We start from the raw sequence: 19,523 nt of genomic DNA, 5'->3' as shown, positions 1-19,523 counted from the left end.
CAAATTCAAACCACTATAGTAGGTATCTCTCAGGCCCCAGTACAGCTTAATGAAGTTGTTGTTTTACGCCTTAGAATTCATGGTTACACCTTCCACCATCGTTTTCATATCGTCGACCGCTTAAGTGTACGTCTGATCCTTGGTGTGGATTTTTTACGACCACATATGGCACAGGTCAATATGGAATCGAACACCTTGACGCTCAAACGTCATGGCAAACCCCCGCCAGACGCTTTTAACGCGACCCCTCCCATTAGTTTATCTGCATCCGTGTATAACATCCTTTTAAATGCTTCGAAACCATATTTCACCTTAGGTCAACGAACGAGGTTGTTACCCCGTTCTCGTACGGTAGTTCCGCTCCGACTTCACAACGGAGACACGGGCGTTGAATATTGTATTGAACCTGACCCCCGCGTTTTTGCGAAACATGGTATTCTCATACCCCATGCCTTACTGAACAACGAATGCAATTACATCGAACTCATCAACCCCAGGCAGAAATGTATAACGTTACAGCCTTCGCTATTTATTGGAACTGCAGACGAGGTGGTAACTGCCCCTCAAGATAAGGAATTTTACTCCTACTTTGACCCCACCTATGTAAACTCGCCGCTTTTAGAAGAAGGTCAGCGTAATTTTGACTCCTCTAAATTACAAATTGGACCGAACGTTTCTCCTGAAACGAAAGACAAAATAGTTAAATTAGCGTATCAATATGCTGATACCATGACTTGGACTGACACTATTGGTTCCGCACGAAATTTTCAATGTCAATTTCAAATGAAAGAACATTCGATTTTTCGAGGTAAGAGTTACGCAATTCCTGTTGCCCTTCAAGATGAAGTCCGTGATTACATTAATCAATTGTTGGACGCCAAAATTATACAACGGTCGAGTAGCCCATACAGATCGCCAGTCATGTTTCTTCGCAAACCCTCAGGAGCGATTCGAAAAATAATTGACCTTCGGGAAATTAACAAGTCAATTGTATTTCAAAGCGTACAACTTCCTCCTATCCAGGACATTGTTCAGAAACTTAGTGGTCATAAATTTCTGACATGTTTCGATGTCACCAATGCCTATTTCCATTTGGACCTTCATCCTTCGTGCAGAAAATATACTGCATTTGCTATTCCTAACATTGGAGTTTTCGAATATTCTAAACTTCCACAAGGTCTAAACGTATCTCCTGCATTCTATAATAAATTTATGAGTATCGTTTTATCGAATTTGGAACCTCAATCCCTCGAATATTATTTTGATGATATTGTCTATTCAAGCGATTCGGAAGAACAAGCTTTATTAACATTAGAAAAGCTGTTCAGACGTTTTCGCGTTAGTGGACTTCGTTGCAGCGTTGCCAAATCTAAATTCCTTTTCGATCAGTTAGATATATTAGGCTATACTATCTCTCAAGACGGACATAGAATTAGTGAGAAATTGATAAATGCAGTGAAAACATACCAACCACCTAAAAGCACACGCCAACTTAGACAATTCTTAGGTTTAGCGAATTACATGCGTAGAGGAATACGGGACTATGCCAACTATGTAGCCCCTTTCCGTCCTCTCCTACGTACAGGTGCTAAATTCCACTGGTCCCCGGAAATGCAGTCCGCCTTTGAAACGATCAAAGACAAATTGGTCTCTTCCGAAGTACTAAAGCCCTATGATCGGAATAAACCTCTATGGGTATATACGGACAGCTCTGAAACTTGTATCGGCTCGATTCTCTTACAGAAAGAAAGCGAGTCTGACACTGAATTTTACCCAATAGCTTACTTCTCACGTTTGTTAACACCTAATGAACTGAAGTTGTCTATTCTCCATAAGGAACTTTTATCCATCATTGCCACCTTCAAAGTATTTAAGTTCTATTTGCTAGGTAGGAATTTTACTCTTTGTTGTGACAATAAGAGTTTGACTTACTTACAAACTGCGAAAGAACTAAATTCGAAACTTTTACGCTGGTACATGACTATCAGTGAATTTCAATTTGATGTTAAATTTATTAAAAGTAAGGACAATTTCGCAGACCCCCTCTCACGTTACACTATCCGCCCATGCGATACCGAAGATGTCACATTTGAACGTCTTGCAGCGGAAAATTGCTTTGTGTCGAACGCAAAGAAGACAAAAGGCATCCCAGATTTTAAGTTTTTGAACCCTGTAGATGTCGTAACAGCGCAGAAAAACGATTCCTTCTTTGGTCCGCTGTACAAATTGGTGAAAGACGATCAACCGCCTCGTAATCCAACCGAAGCGAGAGCATTGCGAAGCTTCAAAATTGTTGATGACAAGCTTTACAAGATTGCTCGCTACACTAATTGTGCAAGATATCTGTTGTGTATTCCCGAGAGCCTCAGAGAAGAAGCGTTTCATCTCATACACACGCTTCCTGAACTTGGTAATCATGGTGGACAACAGAAAACATACGCGTTGGCCCACTCTCGTATCTTTTTTCCGAACATGCGTGAATATCTAAGAGAAAAAGTTCGCCTTTGTGAGTCTTGTTTGTTACACAAACGAAACTCCAATCAGAGAAAATTATATCCTCAAACTTATGCAACAAATGAACAGCCCTTCTCCACGCTTATTTTGGATGAGATAGGTAAATTACCAATCACAAAACACGGGAATACCTACATCTTAATTGTTTCTGACCTCACCACCAGATATTTGATTGCTATCCCCATCCCTGATGTGAAAGCAAACACAATCATAGAAGCGCTTCGCACCCATGTCTTTCTTGTATACGGGTACCCTCGTATTTTAAAACTGGACAAATTACCTAGCCACTCCAGCAAAGTTTTCAAGGAATTTGCTGAGAAATACTCTATACAAACAGAGTATGCTACAACTCAAAACCATAACAGTATTGGCTTATGTGAGAAATATTGTGACATTTTACAATCATCCATTCGGCATTACATAAGTAAAGATCGCGATGATTGGGATGAGATATTACCCGCTATCACATTTGCTATTAACACGTCTGTTAATTCCAATACTGGAGATAGCGCATATAGACTTCTTTTCGGCCACTTTCCCCGAACGGCTTTTGATGTCAAATTCGACACTTGCACCGACCCCGAAGTCTATACCCAACGTCTCAAACTATTGCAACAAATTCGAGACGAGGCGCAAGAGAAACTTAAGAACATATTCAAGAAAAGGCTAGATGCTTTTCACCCAAGTCCCCGTTCACATGACTTTGATGTTGGTGATCCCGTAGCCATACTAGATGTCACGCCTAAAGTTAATGTGCCGCAATTTTTAGATTATACCTATAAATTCCGTGGACACATTATTGGCAGATGTCATGGCAAGAACAAATATCTCGTTCGTTATGTCAATGGTAGAGGTATCCAAATTGAGGAAGAGATTGCAGTAGAACGATTGAAAAAACTACCTGCAAACCCCCCTCCCACCTCACTTGGCAAACAACAAAACGCTCAACCTGCGAGTAATACACAAGGGATGTCCACAGACTCCGTAAACAGAGCCCCGCCTCTGAAACTCAAGCGAGTCCAGGGTCATTGGCAGACTGTGTACCCCATGGTAACCGAAAACTTGCTGTCAACCCCTCTCCCTGTGTTTTACCCTCGCCTCATTCCTGTTGTGTAGCCTTCCCCTTGTAACTATGCATCCCGCCTCTTCTCCCTCAAGTTCGAAAAAAAAAAAAAGGTATTCAGGCAATACTTAGAGGACACTGATTTGGAAAAAGAGTACTGGAAACGGAAATTGAGAATCAACCCCTTCCCCCACCCTGATCGAGTGGTCTGATCAACCACGCCTTCCCAACCCCTTTCCTCCCACATTCTCATTTCCTTTTCCCACTCACATTTCCTTCCCCGTCGGAGAAGAAAAGGAGACATTCCCCCCTTGAAAGACACAAAATAACTCGACGTTATTACGTAGGACTTTCGAGACGAAGACAACAGAGAAACAAAAGGGTAGTACAAGACAAATTGCGTTAGACATGCGAATGGAGTATGTATGAAACATCCCCCTTGCTTGCAACAGTGCATCCAAGAGACCATGTGAATTCCATTGACACTTTTGTATATAGACTATACCAGGAGAATTAATGGATATTCATCATTCTTTTCTTTCTGTCTTCACTTCTATTCATGTCAAAACCTGAACTCAAATTTAACTCTACATATTCCTTTATACACACGAGAGAAAAAAAAAATATGAATATCAACGTAATGTTTTAAATGCACAGATCCGAATCCTGCTTGTTTCTGTTGCATTCTCCTCGCACGACTTCGTGCTTCTCTGCGACGAGCTTTGCTGACAGCGCTCGCTCGCTCACTTCTTGTTATCTTGTCATATGTTGACCTTGAGTTGGAGTGAACACACATGTTTGTTCTCCCCTCCTCTCATTCTAAGAAACTGTAATATGATTTTGAGGATTCTTGTCTTTAAATGATTACTATTGAGATAGGTGTCCGTTCCACGAACAGACATTGAACCTGCTTAATAGAGACATGATTTTCAGTGCTACTGTAATATACAAAATGACATTGACATTTTGCAATTAGCGATGAATTAATTTTATTCCATTAGTGCAGGATTCGTGTTTTGAGTGTGTTCATGTAACACAGGACTCTAGAAGCGAATATGATATCAATTTATTTACATGTTATTTTAGTTTGATTCCTTTTTAAACTCATTTTGCATTTTATTTTAGTTGGCAATATTCATTATCCATAACTACTTAGTGCTTGCTGAAATAAGTATGTGCTCATATATTTTCCATTTCAGGTACATTGATTTAAAATTTTGTCGTACCTTTCGCATATCTTTTATGTTCATTTAATGTTTACTTTTCAATTTATTTTGATTATTGAATGATACATACATTATGCAATTTCAAGAAATCATTTCCAGATTCATGCGTTATACTTTTATGCGATTTTAATAATTTTCATTACTTTCAGCTTTGATTTTATATTCAATATTTGCATTTATGTTTTGATTTTGATTGTTGTATGTTTATGTCATAGTTAGTCTTGCACTCAATTTACGTGTTTACGACCAGAATGATATACAGGGCTTTCCATTTTAATTCGCCCTTATTTTGAGTTTAAATTTTCACATATGTATATGTTTCACTTTTGTTTCAAATTCAAGTTTCATTCACTTTGTTATGTTTCAGAAACTCAATTTTTTTTCGTTTTACTCCGTATTGCATCTTTTCAAGTTTTCATTTTTGTATTTGAGAAAATTGCAACTTCGCGGAGGGAGCGTAAAACAGATCTAATTTGTAATTTCTAAAAGGAATACAAAATAAATCAGAAAAGAGTAAAAAGGAAATAAAGATACGCGATTATTCTAAATTTAATTTTACATTGCATAGAAATGATTTCTTTTCGCGTCCCATGCAATTAGCTTTCAATCGTTCAACATTAGCCGGAAGCAAACATGCAGATAGGGCAGAAAAGAAAAAAAAACACACAACGAAACTGCAGACATAGGATGGAAACACACTGAAGAGAACGTTCTCATCACAAGCAATTGATTTGCTGAGATAGGGACGCCAGATCCTTCGAACAACGCCGAGCGAACTTACAAATAGAAGCAAGGACTTGTAACATTAAGCTTTCTACCTCGGTATTTCAAACTCGCAACACCTCTGTGTGCGAGCTACTCCGATTTGTGTTATTTTGTTATCCAAGTATATATGAATCTGAAGAGGAAAATACCTAAAATGAGAAAAGGACTATCATAGACTTTTAGGGTATTTCAGATCCTTAGAAGACACCCTCGTGGTCCGCCCAAACGAGGGAACATCACCGAAAACTTCGCCCATAAAGGAAAGAAGGAAGAGATGATTGCCTAGCTGTCTACGATGCTGGAGTCCAGACTCATAATTGGTCGTCGCCCAGAGCTAATCTCCAATCAATTTAGATGCTTGATGGACTAAAAACCTTCCCACCTCAGTTTTCGGACTAGTGTCACTTAACAACAGTCAAGAACTGTGTATTAGTGATGTGCTAGTGTGAGTGTTCATACAGATTACTACGAACTGGAATGGATGGAACCAAAGCCGTAAGTAGTATTCATTTATTGGCAAATCCGAGTCAATTGCAGTTTCTATACATATACTCTCCATTCTGCTCTCGTGTCTGAATGTTTCCTTTTAGGCTGTGTTGTTTCCAATCTAACACCAACCCAAAATTTTGTTGGGAAATTAAATTTCAAATTAGATTCGTTTTAAGAAACAAAGGCACTCGCATTAAAGCCTCACACATTGCCTTTACTGTGAATGAATATTTCCTTTCTACTCGCACTTTTCCTCCTCGAAAACTGTGTACCTTCATTCACCCCAAAATGCTCTCCCAATAACTTAAAAATGAAGATACGTTCTAGGTTGCAGGTACGGAAACCTCACCTAGACAAGAACGTTCAATGTGCGCTGTGCCCTGAGACCAGGTAAGACTCAGGAGCATATGCACACAACGATATAACGAGATTATACTGTAATAAATTTTCTATATTATTCGATCCTTTCCACTTCGTCACCTCTGCGAACAGTAGTGAACTTGGCTTAACCCTTGTCCGGGCAAGCTATTTTTGTAACGTAGACGGCAACTGGAGCCTTATCAACTCGATATGTTCATGACTAACTTGGACTAAAGATAGAAGAATTCAGAATTTTATGTCATCGAAATATTTATGGTTATTGAGAAATTCGAGAAAAAAAAAAAAAAATATGAAGCTACTGGGCCTGGGAGGCCCCGCTTGCCCGAATAAAGGTTAATCAGGTGACGTGGAAGAAAAATTTAAAGTTGCAGAGTAGTATCGCAAATGTAAGCTGAACGCATATATTTAAATTGTACCAATTCTGCAAACAGCTAGTATGTTCTGTGATTAATTGGAAACTATCCGGAATCATTTGCTACATGACCACTATTCGCATCGTCAGGCTGGATGATCAGTTAGTATGTCCGATTACTATTAAATGTTGAGCCACGAAGTGAAAATACAATCCACCATTTCACATGACACACTATCCTCACACATATACCTTCTGGCAAAATTACAACTGGGCACACATATATGCACGGGCGTCCTATTATTTATTCACACTCAATAAAAATATATATAATATCACTATTTTTATTCATTTATATTTATTAACAAACTTCTTTATAGACACCTTATTCCACCTTTCTACCCTAGACTGTTCAAAGTAGTCTCATTAATCAACAAGCCACTACAGTACACTGATCAATACGTGTGAATTTGTATGAACTGATACTAAATTTTTTCAGCGCAAACTACAGTATATATTTCACTTCAAGGCTTCATATTATTCTTTATATGCAATGAGAATTCAATATCATTAGTTATTCTCTTAACTAGATGCAATTATATTTTTAAAGTGACAACAGTGCGATTGTTCAGAAAGCAACGGAGAGAGAGAATTTGAAATCGCAGCCTGACAACAGAAGAATGCCATATAGACAAACTTCAGTTTAAGGATAAACGCAAAGTTTGATTTTGTTAATAATTCGATTACCTAACGATATAAATGATTGTACTTTTCAGAGATACCGAATTACAATGTAATTTGTCTACATATTTATTTATATGGACCAGAATTAATATTTAAGCATCAATAATTACAAAAAAAAGGGCAATTTTCGGGTTGACTAGATCCTTAAGTTTTTGTTAGCGATGAGTAGTTCCCAACCGAGCGAGAGATGGCGATGGTAGTATGAATACAAACTTTTCACTACTAAACACGCTTTGTACTGTATGATCGGTTAGCTATAAGTAGTATACTATGGAATAACGGTACGGAATTACTATAAATTTTCATTATGAATCAATGTACTTATTACGACGGACCAAAAGAGACGAATAATCAAACAAGAATACACTGTCCGTAAATAAATAAATCATACTTTCACTCACACATTACTTCTACTATCTACGTACTAAATCACACATACATGTTTCATCTCACATAAACTATGAAAACAAATATTAATACATATCCCTACACATATTAATTCATATTATCACACAACTCGTGAATCAAACAATCACTAAATTTCAACATCCTAAACCGGCTCTATGAACTGGGAAAATGAACGGAATAATCAGAGCCCAATGACCCTTCTATTAACTAAATCATGTTTTCCAATTATATTAATGAAAAAGGAAGATAGGTCCCTTTCCTAATGGGAAAAGAATCCTCACCAAAAATCGTTATATTTATTTCCGTTGGAAGCTTTGTCAATTCAAGAATAAATGACAATCCCTGTTCACGTTTACTCTGACATAATGATAATTAATTCTACCAAGAAACCTACACCTACCGCCATGTTAATAAAAAAAAAAAAATCACATATACTACCCACATAGACAAAAACTACATCAGGACAGGCCTATCGTAACCTAACAGGAAATTTTAGAGATGGAGAGGCTATCCATTGGTTTTGTGCATTACAAACGTATACGTTAAGTTGGTATATGGTTGATTTGGTTAGCAGACTTTCTTTTCTGTTTAATTGATATACACCCTATTACGTCGTTAAGTAACAATACTTTACCTCTTTAAGTTCCTTTTCAATCTGCCGTGAATACTGGCGTAAATCTGTTCCAGTTTTGACGACTTCTTGAACCACTTCATCTTCAAGGTTCTCTTGAAGCTGGCTTCCTACTTCTTCCAAAAACTCAGGACTGTCCTCTGCCACAGAAAGCATTATACTAGCAGCATTCTTGAAATCCTATAACTAAAAGTGATGAAGATTATTATACCATCTGCACCTTTGAAAATCTTCCAACAGTCTGAGAAAATATCAAAACAATAACAGGGTTCACACTGAACTTTATATATTGATTTTCCTGAATTTACAGGATTGAGTACGTAGATTTCTCTGACCTATGACACCACAAACATTATCATTTTATAGTTAAGTTTACATAAAAATAAATAAATAGATCAGATTTCACCATTCTAATAGCCATCCAACTTTTATTACAAGTTTCTGTTTGTAATAAAAAATATATCGTTAGTATGTCGGTTTTCTGAATACGCTTACAAACATAGACGCATAAATATACATAAAATTTGATCTACATCTTTGATTATCTACAACGCACAAACCAAACTTAATTTTTGTCTTCAGCAGAGTCTTAAATTTTAATTTAATTTGTTATTACTTCAAAGCTTGAAGTAATAACGTTTCGCCAATCCTCAAGTTTCTTCATTTCTACAGTTATATTTTCAGTCTTTTTCCTATTTTCTTTCTGAATTTGTTTCGTGACTTTAAGGTGTTTTTCATATCTTCTATGTGGAGCTAAAAATAATTTCCTAACTCATTTTTGACATGCAGCAAATTTCCTTCCACACATTTTGAAGCATTTCCCTGATTCATTTTATATTTGTTTACTATCCCTGACTTTCAAGGTCAATCTGAACCAGTGCGGGTATACTGATTCAATGGTTTGGGTTACCACTGACCTTGATAATATAATAATAATAATAATAATAATAATAATAATAATAATAATAATAATAATAATAATAATAATAATAATAATAATAATAATAATAATAATAATAAAAGAAACCCTTCGGTGTATAGAAAAATAATGGCTGAGAATACTATTGTTCAACTTTTAGTTTTCAGACCATTAGTTGGTTAGTTAGATTGGAGTTTAGCACCTAGGCTACATGAGACGTGGATCAACAGCTTAACGTGAGATCCAAACCATATGGGCTCCCATCGGGAATTGAATCCAGACCTTCTGCGCTACAGGCGCGCACCCTAACTATATAATCACAAAGGAGCTTTTTTAGAAGTGATTCTGAATTAAGTGATGCAGAAGTACGGCGAAAGACCTCACAGTTCTAAGGATGACTGGATAGTAATGATCATTTTCACGCGAGGAGTTTTAATATTTAATTTAACTTCCTTGATTATCATATTCTTCACTCACATCACGACCCTGCAAATAGACTGGATAACTCAATAAAATTTTCCAATTCTATAAATAACATTATGTTGGTCATTTTGTGGAGCTTGTTGCTTATACAAAATCTGAAATGCTCAACCTACTGTTAATATATGGCTTCGATTTATCATGTTTCTAGGTTGCAGTGTGAGTTCAAGTAAGAAGGTCTTTATTTCGACCACGTATTAAGTTTACAGCTGAATAACACGGCTCACGAGATAATTTCGACAACTTATAAAATTGGATGTAATTGGATTTTATCGGGTTTTATTCAATTTTGTAAGTACATTTAGAGCCATATACCTACTTTAAGCATTCATGTTCTGTTCATACATGAAACGATGAAATGCCCTTGTAGCACAAAGGAAATTCGAGAAGCTTATTCATGTTTATGGGACACACTAGCCACTTGCTTACATTTCATTTTCTAGAAAGAAGGAAGTAGAAAACTTTGTACAGTAAGAAAGAAGTAGGTAATTGTATACAAGTAGCAGTACCACGTGAAAGTTTGGTTTGTATGAGATGATATTTTCTCAATGAATATTGAAACCGGAAGTAGTAATAACTTCTATCACCTCCAATTTCAGTACAGAGATTAGAGAGGAGATGGAATAATTTTTGGGACGCATAGCCGATTGCACAAAACGCTTCTCGCTGTCTATTTCCGTTTTTGCTCTATAGTGATCAACGATGAAACAGAAAGTGAAAGATTTCTGCCACGTTCGGCTATAATAGAGTTAATGGAGAAGATGCTACCTCTCTTAGAAAGCTAAATCGATTAAAAAAAGAAAAACAAACGCTTCTCGCTATCTCTTATAGTTCTTGCTTTGAAGGTCAATGTTGAAACAGGAGGTTGTAGTGGATTTCTATTACTTCCGGTTTTAATAGCCAGTTAAAGATGGAGATACAATGTTTTCTTTGGACGCTTAATCGACTGCATGAAACCTCTTCTCGCTATCCATTACCGTTCTTGCTCGATAATAATCTTTCAATATAGAAACCGGAAATGGTTCATTTTACCACTTCCGGTTTTAATATTACGTCCACCAACGAATTTGATTCTTTACAACTTGACCGAAATTGATGATGATCTATAAAGTAGTACTTGAGTTTTTTTTTTTTTTCTCCTGACTGAACACACGGACAGAGTAAATATAAAGGAGTCTTGATAAACCAAACTCTAATAATAATAATATAAAATAGGAATAAGATCCCCTACTACCTTAGGATTCACAATCCTGGGCCAGCCGTCCTGACTGAAAATTCCTTTAACTTCCCTCAAAACATGCCAGAAGTAACTCAAGATCAACATTACCAAAGTGCAATGTTGAAAAAATAGAGGCTCAATGTATCTTTAGTATAGTTACTAATACAAGCTATAGGAATCATATTATTGAAATTAAAATCTTATCTTGTACTCGAACCGGTGCTCTCACTTAGGACTTCGCTTTTTAGCTTTTATAGGCCACAGAGAGGGCCGAAATATAGTGGAAAGTGAAATCGTAAGTGGGTACACGGTAAGATTTTGATTTTTATACATTTGGTAATTTTCTTCTTCAAGTGAACAGTTTTCGTTTTGCAATTAACCTGCATATGGAGAAATACATTTTGTTATTTGTTTGTACTAATACGCAAGTATGTACTACAAAAACTAAGGGAACATAGTCGAATTGTTTTTCGTTCCAAATCACAGTTGAACACCGTTACAGCGAATTCCATCGAGCGCGAACAAAATTCGCTACGCATGACTCTCAAACATATTGCATTGTTTCTCAATTGTAATTTGTTCTTGATTCATATACATACAGACATATTTTAAGTCAATTCTTGAACTATAGGCGAGTACTGAGAAATACAATTGAAGAAAGCAACAATAATCTGTTAGTTATCACATTAATATTATTTCAATTCAAGTTTTGAAGTATCTTTTTTGCAGGTGTTTTTTATGTAGATTTTACTACAAACACTGGGTATATTTTTGAGCTGGGTAAAATTCAAATAATCCTGTTAACTCCGGAATCCTTTATAACGAATCCATTACCCACGTTGTGCAAAAGTGAAAACAGTATATTAACTAATATGTGCAACCATGGCCGAGAGGTACGTATGCAATTCTATTCTGCAGATTTAGGAAATGTTAATAACTGAACATTGTGAATGATAACTGAAAATTGTGTACAAATACAAAAATAAATTGAAGTCGAAGGTAAGCTTATAAGGGTGCTGGGGTTCGAATCAATGTTTCGGTTCCGAGCATACCTCCAGAACACACAGTTTTATATCTAGAACATGAATGGTATTGTTTTGAATATGACTAAATACAAATAAAAGTTTATAAACACATTGAAAGATAGGATCACGACGTTCAGTGGCCAAAATTTGTTTACTAGTCCAGCAAAATGAAGAACAACAATAATATCTATACTCCAACAGGACATCGAACCACACACACACATAAATTATTTTACCTTAGATGCCCATAGCGTCCCATAATAAGATCTTACACTAGTGCGCGTATGAAAATAATATTGAATCACACATAGAGTTAAAATATTTACATGGAAAAAATACTAGTATGAGGAAAATTTGTTAAATGAATGAAAAATCATTTAATTTTTTCTATAAGATGTCTTTCAACTGTTTATTATTATTATCGTCGAATTTGGAAGGGATTATAAATTTTCTATTGAAGTAAAATTGCACAGATGTTTACATTATTAATTTTACATGTTAATATTATTTATAAATATCCAGATATTTATTGACCTACATTTGATAGTCTTTTTTCTTTATAGGTGTGCTGCCCCTATATTGAATCCGAGTGCAATAGCTACGTATATGATGACTTTTGAGACACGAACAAAATGTGTTAGAATTATTCGATGCAAATAACATTATATATTATAGTCATACTTTGCTTTGTGTTTTTATGGAGGAAGATGCAGAAACCTTTATCACAATGCATCACTCATTATAAAAATTACAATGAATTATATCACTTGGTTACTTCTTATTCCGTTCGTCTTCTAGCGTTCTCTCCACGCGAGGCGTATTTCCAAGCTTATTTATTAGTGTGTGTGATTTGTGTGATCATCTGAGTGTGGGCGAGAGAGATAAACTCTTGTTTACACCGAACAAAATGTAAAATATTATTATTATTTTCGTTTATAAAGAATTATATATACATTATTTTCGTTTATAAAGAATTATATACACATTATTACATTTCACCAATTGTTGGAAAATATAGCTACTTCTTATATTTTACACCAAAAAACCAGTGGAGGCTCGTGACTATATGAAGTGGTAGTGCCACAATTGTGCAAGGTAAAAGAGTATATCCGTAAAAAAAAAAGTAACATACAAAGGCACAAATAACTCATTTTATAATCATTTTATTACACAGTAATTAGTGATAGGTACGCAGACATAGAGTGTTAATGAACTTTACCAATAAACTGTATGAGATAATTCCTCATATGAAAAGAAAAATTTCACATAGGCTTGTAGTGAAAAGTAGGGATAGGGCTGCCCAAAATCGTGGAAAGGTATACTGTAAACAATTACGGTCACATTTGCTGATCGATTACCGTCAATTCTGGCTGCCAACCGATTACCCTAAAATTTACGGTATTGGCGTTAAAGTTATGGTAATAAGGCATAAATAGTGCCTTTTTATGGCCCATAACCATAAATTTTGCAGTAATACCGTAAATTTTGGAGTAATCAGCTGGTAGCCAGAATTGACGGTAATCAGTCAGTAAATGTGACCGTAATTGTTTACAGTGTACATTGCAACACGCGTTAATTCGAATTCGAGAAACTGAAGTGGCGGTTCATAACAGCGTTAAGAAGTCACATATAGGCTATACAAAAATATCTAATTCAGCAACATGCAATGGGTGATCAAGGGATTCCCTAGGGTGCATAATTCCCAGAATGCTCCTAACAGGTATGCTTTGCTTTCAATGTGGTTCCAAAGTAGGCAAAAGTTAAGTCCTGAAAATCGCATAGAATCAGCACCGTGGAAAATCAGCACCCGGAGCGCGAATATACAAAGGCGCCCCCATACATATATTCCAAGTAATTTTTCCTTTGTTTTCTCTCCCGAATTTTGCGCCCCGCTGCCCCCCGCCCCTCAAGGCACGGTACTGCATGGAATGCCTCGGCGGTATGCCAGAAGTTTTATGGACCGTCAAGCACTACGGTCCCTCGTGTTCGGAATAGCGCGTGCTGCGACGTTTTGGCTCATGCTTATACGTTAAAAAAGTGAAATACACCGTGACAATACATGTTGTTCAAGTGTACTGTTGACTTTTCTTTCATATATATATATTCATCCCAAATATGCACTAAGTCAGTGACACCACAATTGTCCAGCTTGTGTCATCTTCGAAGAGAATACACGGTGAACAGAATAAAGCATTTACTACATCAGAACCACAAGTTCAACTGTTTTCCAAATACACGTTCTTGTTAAATTGACGTTATCTTTCTTTATAACGGGTCATCTGCTTCATACACAATTTTAAATCAGGCATTAGCCTTCCTAAATTTTTATGAGCTAGTTTGTCGTCATTTTCGTCGTGATAGCGACGAAAACGTAGATTTCAACATTAAAATAATAATAATAATAATAATAAATAAAAAAGGAAAGTAGAGAACAGCGCTATAATAAAAGGCATACCAAAACTTCCCATAAATGCATAATTCACATGGTATTCTATGCAATTAATGGTTTCTCTGAATTAAATCCAAATGACAAAAAATAATAACTAATATTTAGTTAGACAGTAGCTAGTTCGCAAATACTAGAATGCAAACAAGTAAATCAGTAGTGACATGACGCAATTCCAGGTGATTTCAGATCCGAAAGAAATCTCCCGCTTGGAGCCTGCCTCAACAGTGGCACAAAAAGCTACTTATTCCCCCATACTTTCGTGCTGATTCCCGAATAACACACATGCATACAAAAGCAGTTTTCAGACCATCGGGAGAGCCCGGAGAAATCTGGCACTCGAGTGCTTCTGAGCGTATTCAATCACCGCACGAATCAAACCAGCTTCTCGTAATGCTAACGCTGCAATTAAAGTGTCGTGTGTTAAATTGAGCACTTGGTTCCTTAGTAGGTTAAATAATATAATTTTTTGTATTATTTATGGTAGTGCAATGGCACACTGGTTCTCCACCAGCGACCGCCGCTGAAAAGAACTGTTTTTGCATAAGAAATCCATATTGAACTTTCGAGAGTGTTCCGACAAGTTTCTTGCGTTTAGATTAAGAGGTGATGTGAGTTTTCTATTTGAACGAACTACTAAAAACAACTTTAAAGGACCACAGCAGCTCCCGATAAGGAATACAATTTTATCTTCGCAGTTTGCTGAAATAATTCAAGCTACAGGGCGTATGTCTAAAGCGAAGTACGGAACTGGAAGAAAATCACAGATAACGAATCTGTGGTTCTAAGCTACCAGAAATTTGTTACGAAAGGGAAAGGATATTAAGTGTAGCGACCAGTTTGAAAAGAAATTTTAGATTACGTGCAGATTCATCGTCAAACCCCGTACAAGCACACCATTTCCACCCTGCACTAAACCTGGTTAAAAATCTTGCTTATAGTGACCACCCAGCAATGCTTTTCGTACTTATTTCTACGCAATTGTTGGGTAGCGAACTTATAAAAGTGAATAACAGGTTACTTTTTGGAGCTTGCATCGAATTTTATAGAAAAAGTGCTGTATGGATAACACTAGTTAACAAAGGTTTTGTTACATAAAAGGAAATACCTGTTCTTAAAGGGACTTTTTGCGCTGAATTCGAATATGCACTCGGTTTTTCTCCATCACGTACGATTTTCCCGTAACAGAGGGATTTTCGGGAAAATCCCTCAAAAATTTCCCTTTTCGTTTATTTTACACCCCAAGATCTTGTCCCCTTGCATATACTAACATAGAAATTATACCTAACTATACTTTGATTCATATTTAACAAACCCTCCAAGTTTCGTAATAATCGCTTTATTCTTTCTAGAGAAATAAATATGTTTGTATGTATACTGTGTGTACTGTTTATTGCACCTTATAGTAATGCTTTCATATCTCTTAAGTTGAGGTAAAACGTTTTGCTTTATTACCACAAACACATATATAAAATATAATACAATATAATTTACAAGTGTGACAATTTACAATAAACAATAATACAAATGTACCAAAAGGTCATGAAAAGACAATCAAAACTATCACAATATATGAAACTTCCATTGGGTTACAAAAACGTACACTACTTCCTTCTTTTGTAAGAAATGTCGCATTCTCTAACAAGACCCCAACAATAGTCCCCCATCATTGAAGGATCCCATCGTCCGTGGTACCTTTTCTCCATTGCCATTATATCTTGGTGGAATCTTTCCCCCTGTTCGTCGCTGAGAGCACCTAGGTTAGCAGGAAAGAAGCTGAGGTGGGAGTGCAAAAAGTGGATTTTTAAAGACATCCTACAACCCAACTCTTTGTATTTCTGTATCATGTCCTGTACGATTTCTGTGTAACTCTCAGCTTTGTTATTGCCCAGAAAGTTGCGCACAACACACTTAAATGCTGTCCAGGCAGCTAGCTCAGCACTGTTTAACTTGCTGTCAAAGCTATCATCAAGCATTAATTTCCTAATTTGGGGACCAATAAACACTCCCGCTGAAATCTTAGCATCACTCAGGTTAGGGAACTTATCTTACAAATACTTGAAACCTTCACCAGATGTGTCCATGGCTTTGACAAAGTTTTTCATAAGTCCTAACTTGATATGAAGTGGCGGTAGTAATATCTTATTAGGATCTACCAAAGGAGCGTATTTGACGTTGCATTCTCCAGGTAAGTAATTCACTCTAGGTTCCCATTCCTTCACTTCATAATGTTTGTCATCAGCTCGGCTATCCCATAAACATAAAAAACATTGGTACTTCGTGTAACCGCACTGCAGTCCTAATAAAATACCAACTACCTTGAGATCACAACATATTTGCCAACAATGGTCCTTGTAATTTATAAGATTTAGCAAAGTTGACATGGTGTCATAGGATTCCTTAATCTTCACTGAGTGCGCAAGTGGTATAGAAGGTTTTTTATTTCCATTATGTAAAAGGACAGCTTTAAGGCTGACCTTTGACGCGTCGATAAATAACCTCCATTCTTCTGGAACGTAAGGAATTCCTAGCTCCGCCATCAATCCATTTATATCCGTACATACGCACACATTATCTTGCATTGAGAAATAGCTTGAAAATTGAACATGCCTTTTCCTGTACACTGATATGTTCGTTTCTGCATCCAATAAGTTCCACTGCTGGAGCCTTGATCCCAGAAGTTCCGCCTCTTGTTTTGTCAGGTGCAAATCACGGACTAGGTCATTAAGTTCACATTGCCGGATGAAATGTGGCTCGCGAACACAGTCAGGGATGAACGTTGGATCCTTGGATGTACATGTTGATGTCGATGGTTCATCAAGGTCATGATCATCATCAGTGTCTTTTGGCCATATCTCTTCCCAGTTGGTAGGGGACTCGGGAAGTGGAAGTTCGTCCCCGTGCGGAATAGGTCTAATTGCGGATTTAACGTTGGGATAACTTATTGTGTATTTGCTTTTTTTAGAATGTCCCTTAACTACTGAGAGACAAAAATAACAATCATCCAGATGGTTGGTGGGTTCTCTCCACACCATTGGTACAGCAAATTTCATGAACCTCCGTTTCCCTTCGGCCCATGCAAGTAAAGTGACGTAGCACGACGCACAAATTATGTTGGGTGCCCAAGTTTTGTCCTGACCTCCCACACGACTTCCGAAATATATATAATATGCTAGTTTCACCGATGGCGTAATGGATCTACACTGTCCTTTAAGTACAAACTGGCCACACACATAACAAAAACTATTTGGTGAGTTAACACACGAACGCCGTCCTCTTGACGCCATTGTACTGATCACAAACTAAACTTCTGGTCTTAGTTGGGTATAATGCACATTGGTCCAGAATCAAATTCTAGGTGGCCAAAATTCATTTCAAATAGCTGGTGGCTAAAAATTGCTACAGAGGGGTTTTCAGGGTTGCTGATTTCAAATCTGGTAAAGTTTTGTTAAAAAATCAAGATGTCGGATTCAAGATGGCGGACAATTGAAACATTTCCTTCTATCGCTCAAGAGTGAGTGTCGGGGGGTTTTCGGGGTCGCTGATTTCAAATCTGATAGCAGTTTTTTGTTTAAAATTCAAAATGGCGGATCCAAGATGGCGGACTATTCGTAAAATTAACTATATGGCTCCTTGAATATGAGTTAAGGTTATTGAAAATAAATAAATGTTACTGGAAACTGCAACAATAAGTTTTAGAAAGTAAACAAACAATTTGAAGTATGTAATTTATTCTAAAATGAGATAATAAAGATCACTAACGAATTTAAACTAAGAAAAAATATATCACATAAATTATCGTCTATTCAGGTGTCCAAAGTATTTTCTTCGTCCTCGGATTGTTCATAGTTCTTCACCCTCACTGCTATCTCCTTCTGTTCTCGTGTCTGACTCTTTCGGGAGCTATAGCAGAGCTTTTACCTCCTCCGGTAGAGTTGTACGCTTATTTCTTGTTGCTCTCCTAAGAGTGGTTATAACTGGATCTGAATCCATGAGTAACTGATGAACTAAATCTATCGTGGTATGCATGCATGATTCTTTTCGAGTATGATGCATACGAAACTGTTTGTATTTTTTATTGCAAGACTCCTGAGCTTCTTCCGATAACATACCTATTGGAAAGATGGCGCTTTTAATAACTTCTGCTCCGTGCATTAAAATCTTGTGAACGCTAACAGGCATTCTGTACAACCCGTATAGATTGACAAATCTCCTTGCCGTTTCCTCTGTATATTTAGCGAAGGCTTCTCCATTGATAACCTCTCCACTTGAAATTGCAATCATTATGTTTCCAAATATTCGAATCAAGTCTTCATCAAATCCTGTTATATCTGAAGACTGTTGTGCATTATGAAAAAAAGTCGGGCAACGTTACCGGTATTAGAAGTCCCGACTTTTCCTGCTAGCACCTTATCTATGTGTAGGCCTGTTTCATTCCGGAATCGGGTCTGAATTTCTTTTTTGATCATCTTCATTTCCTGTCGCTGAGCTTCAGTAGCTCCTCTTATTGTCGGCGCTTTTAAGTTTTTTTTTTTTTTTTTTTATACGAAACTTTTAACACTAAATCTAAAAATTTAATCCAACTGTGAAGAGGAGATAAACCATACTCTAAGGTTTCAGGATTAATATTAAACTTTTTTAAATTTTGTAAATCATTCATCTCTTTCGGTGTGCATTTACAAATATAACATATTTGACTTCCAGTGTTTGTCAATGCATTTATAATTTTTCCGTCTATCATAGTAAAAAGGACCTTATATTCAACTAAAATAGGATTATTTTGGAATTCTACATACACTTGAAAAGGAACCAAATCATTTACTTCTGCTTTCATTTGATTCACTTGGTTTTTAATCACTTC

At 36.6% G+C, this 19,523-nt stretch overlaps 1 protein-coding gene and 1 long non-coding RNA gene across 4 annotated transcripts in view; one reads left to right on the top strand and one right to left on the bottom strand.

Annotated features, from left to right (window-relative positions):
- Positions 1–13,324, top strand: part of LOC145673767 (uncharacterized) — a 32,812-nt gene extending 19,488 nt beyond the window's left edge. The window contains exon 2 of the long non-coding RNA XR_014128799.1: positions 12,780–13,324. This is a non-coding gene — a long non-coding RNA (uncharacterized LOC145673767). The remainder of the gene's footprint in view (positions 1–12,779) is intronic.
- Positions 1–19,523, bottom strand: part of Vps52 (vacuolar protein sorting 52) — an 87,016-nt gene that overhangs the window by 59,341 nt on the left and 8,152 nt on the right. For all 3 annotated transcript variants that reach the window (XM_081743506.1, XM_081743513.1, XM_081743499.1), the window contains exon 2: positions 8,577–8,759. In XM_081743506.1, the coding sequence (XP_081599632.1) occupies positions 8,577–8,729 (153 nt within the window). In that variant the 5' untranslated portion in view covers positions 8,730–8,759. The remainder of the gene's footprint in view (positions 1–8,576; positions 8,760–19,523) is intronic.

Source organism: Thermobia domestica, chromosome 2, assembly GCF_964235325.1.
Source record: "Thermobia domestica chromosome 2, izTheDome1.hap1.1, whole genome shotgun sequence".
In the NCBI taxonomy this organism is placed as follows: Eukaryota; Metazoa; Arthropoda; class Insecta; order Zygentoma; family Lepismatidae; genus Thermobia; species Thermobia domestica.
Note: the sequence above shows the minus strand (reverse complement) of the source record. Positions and strands in the feature narration are given on the sequence as shown.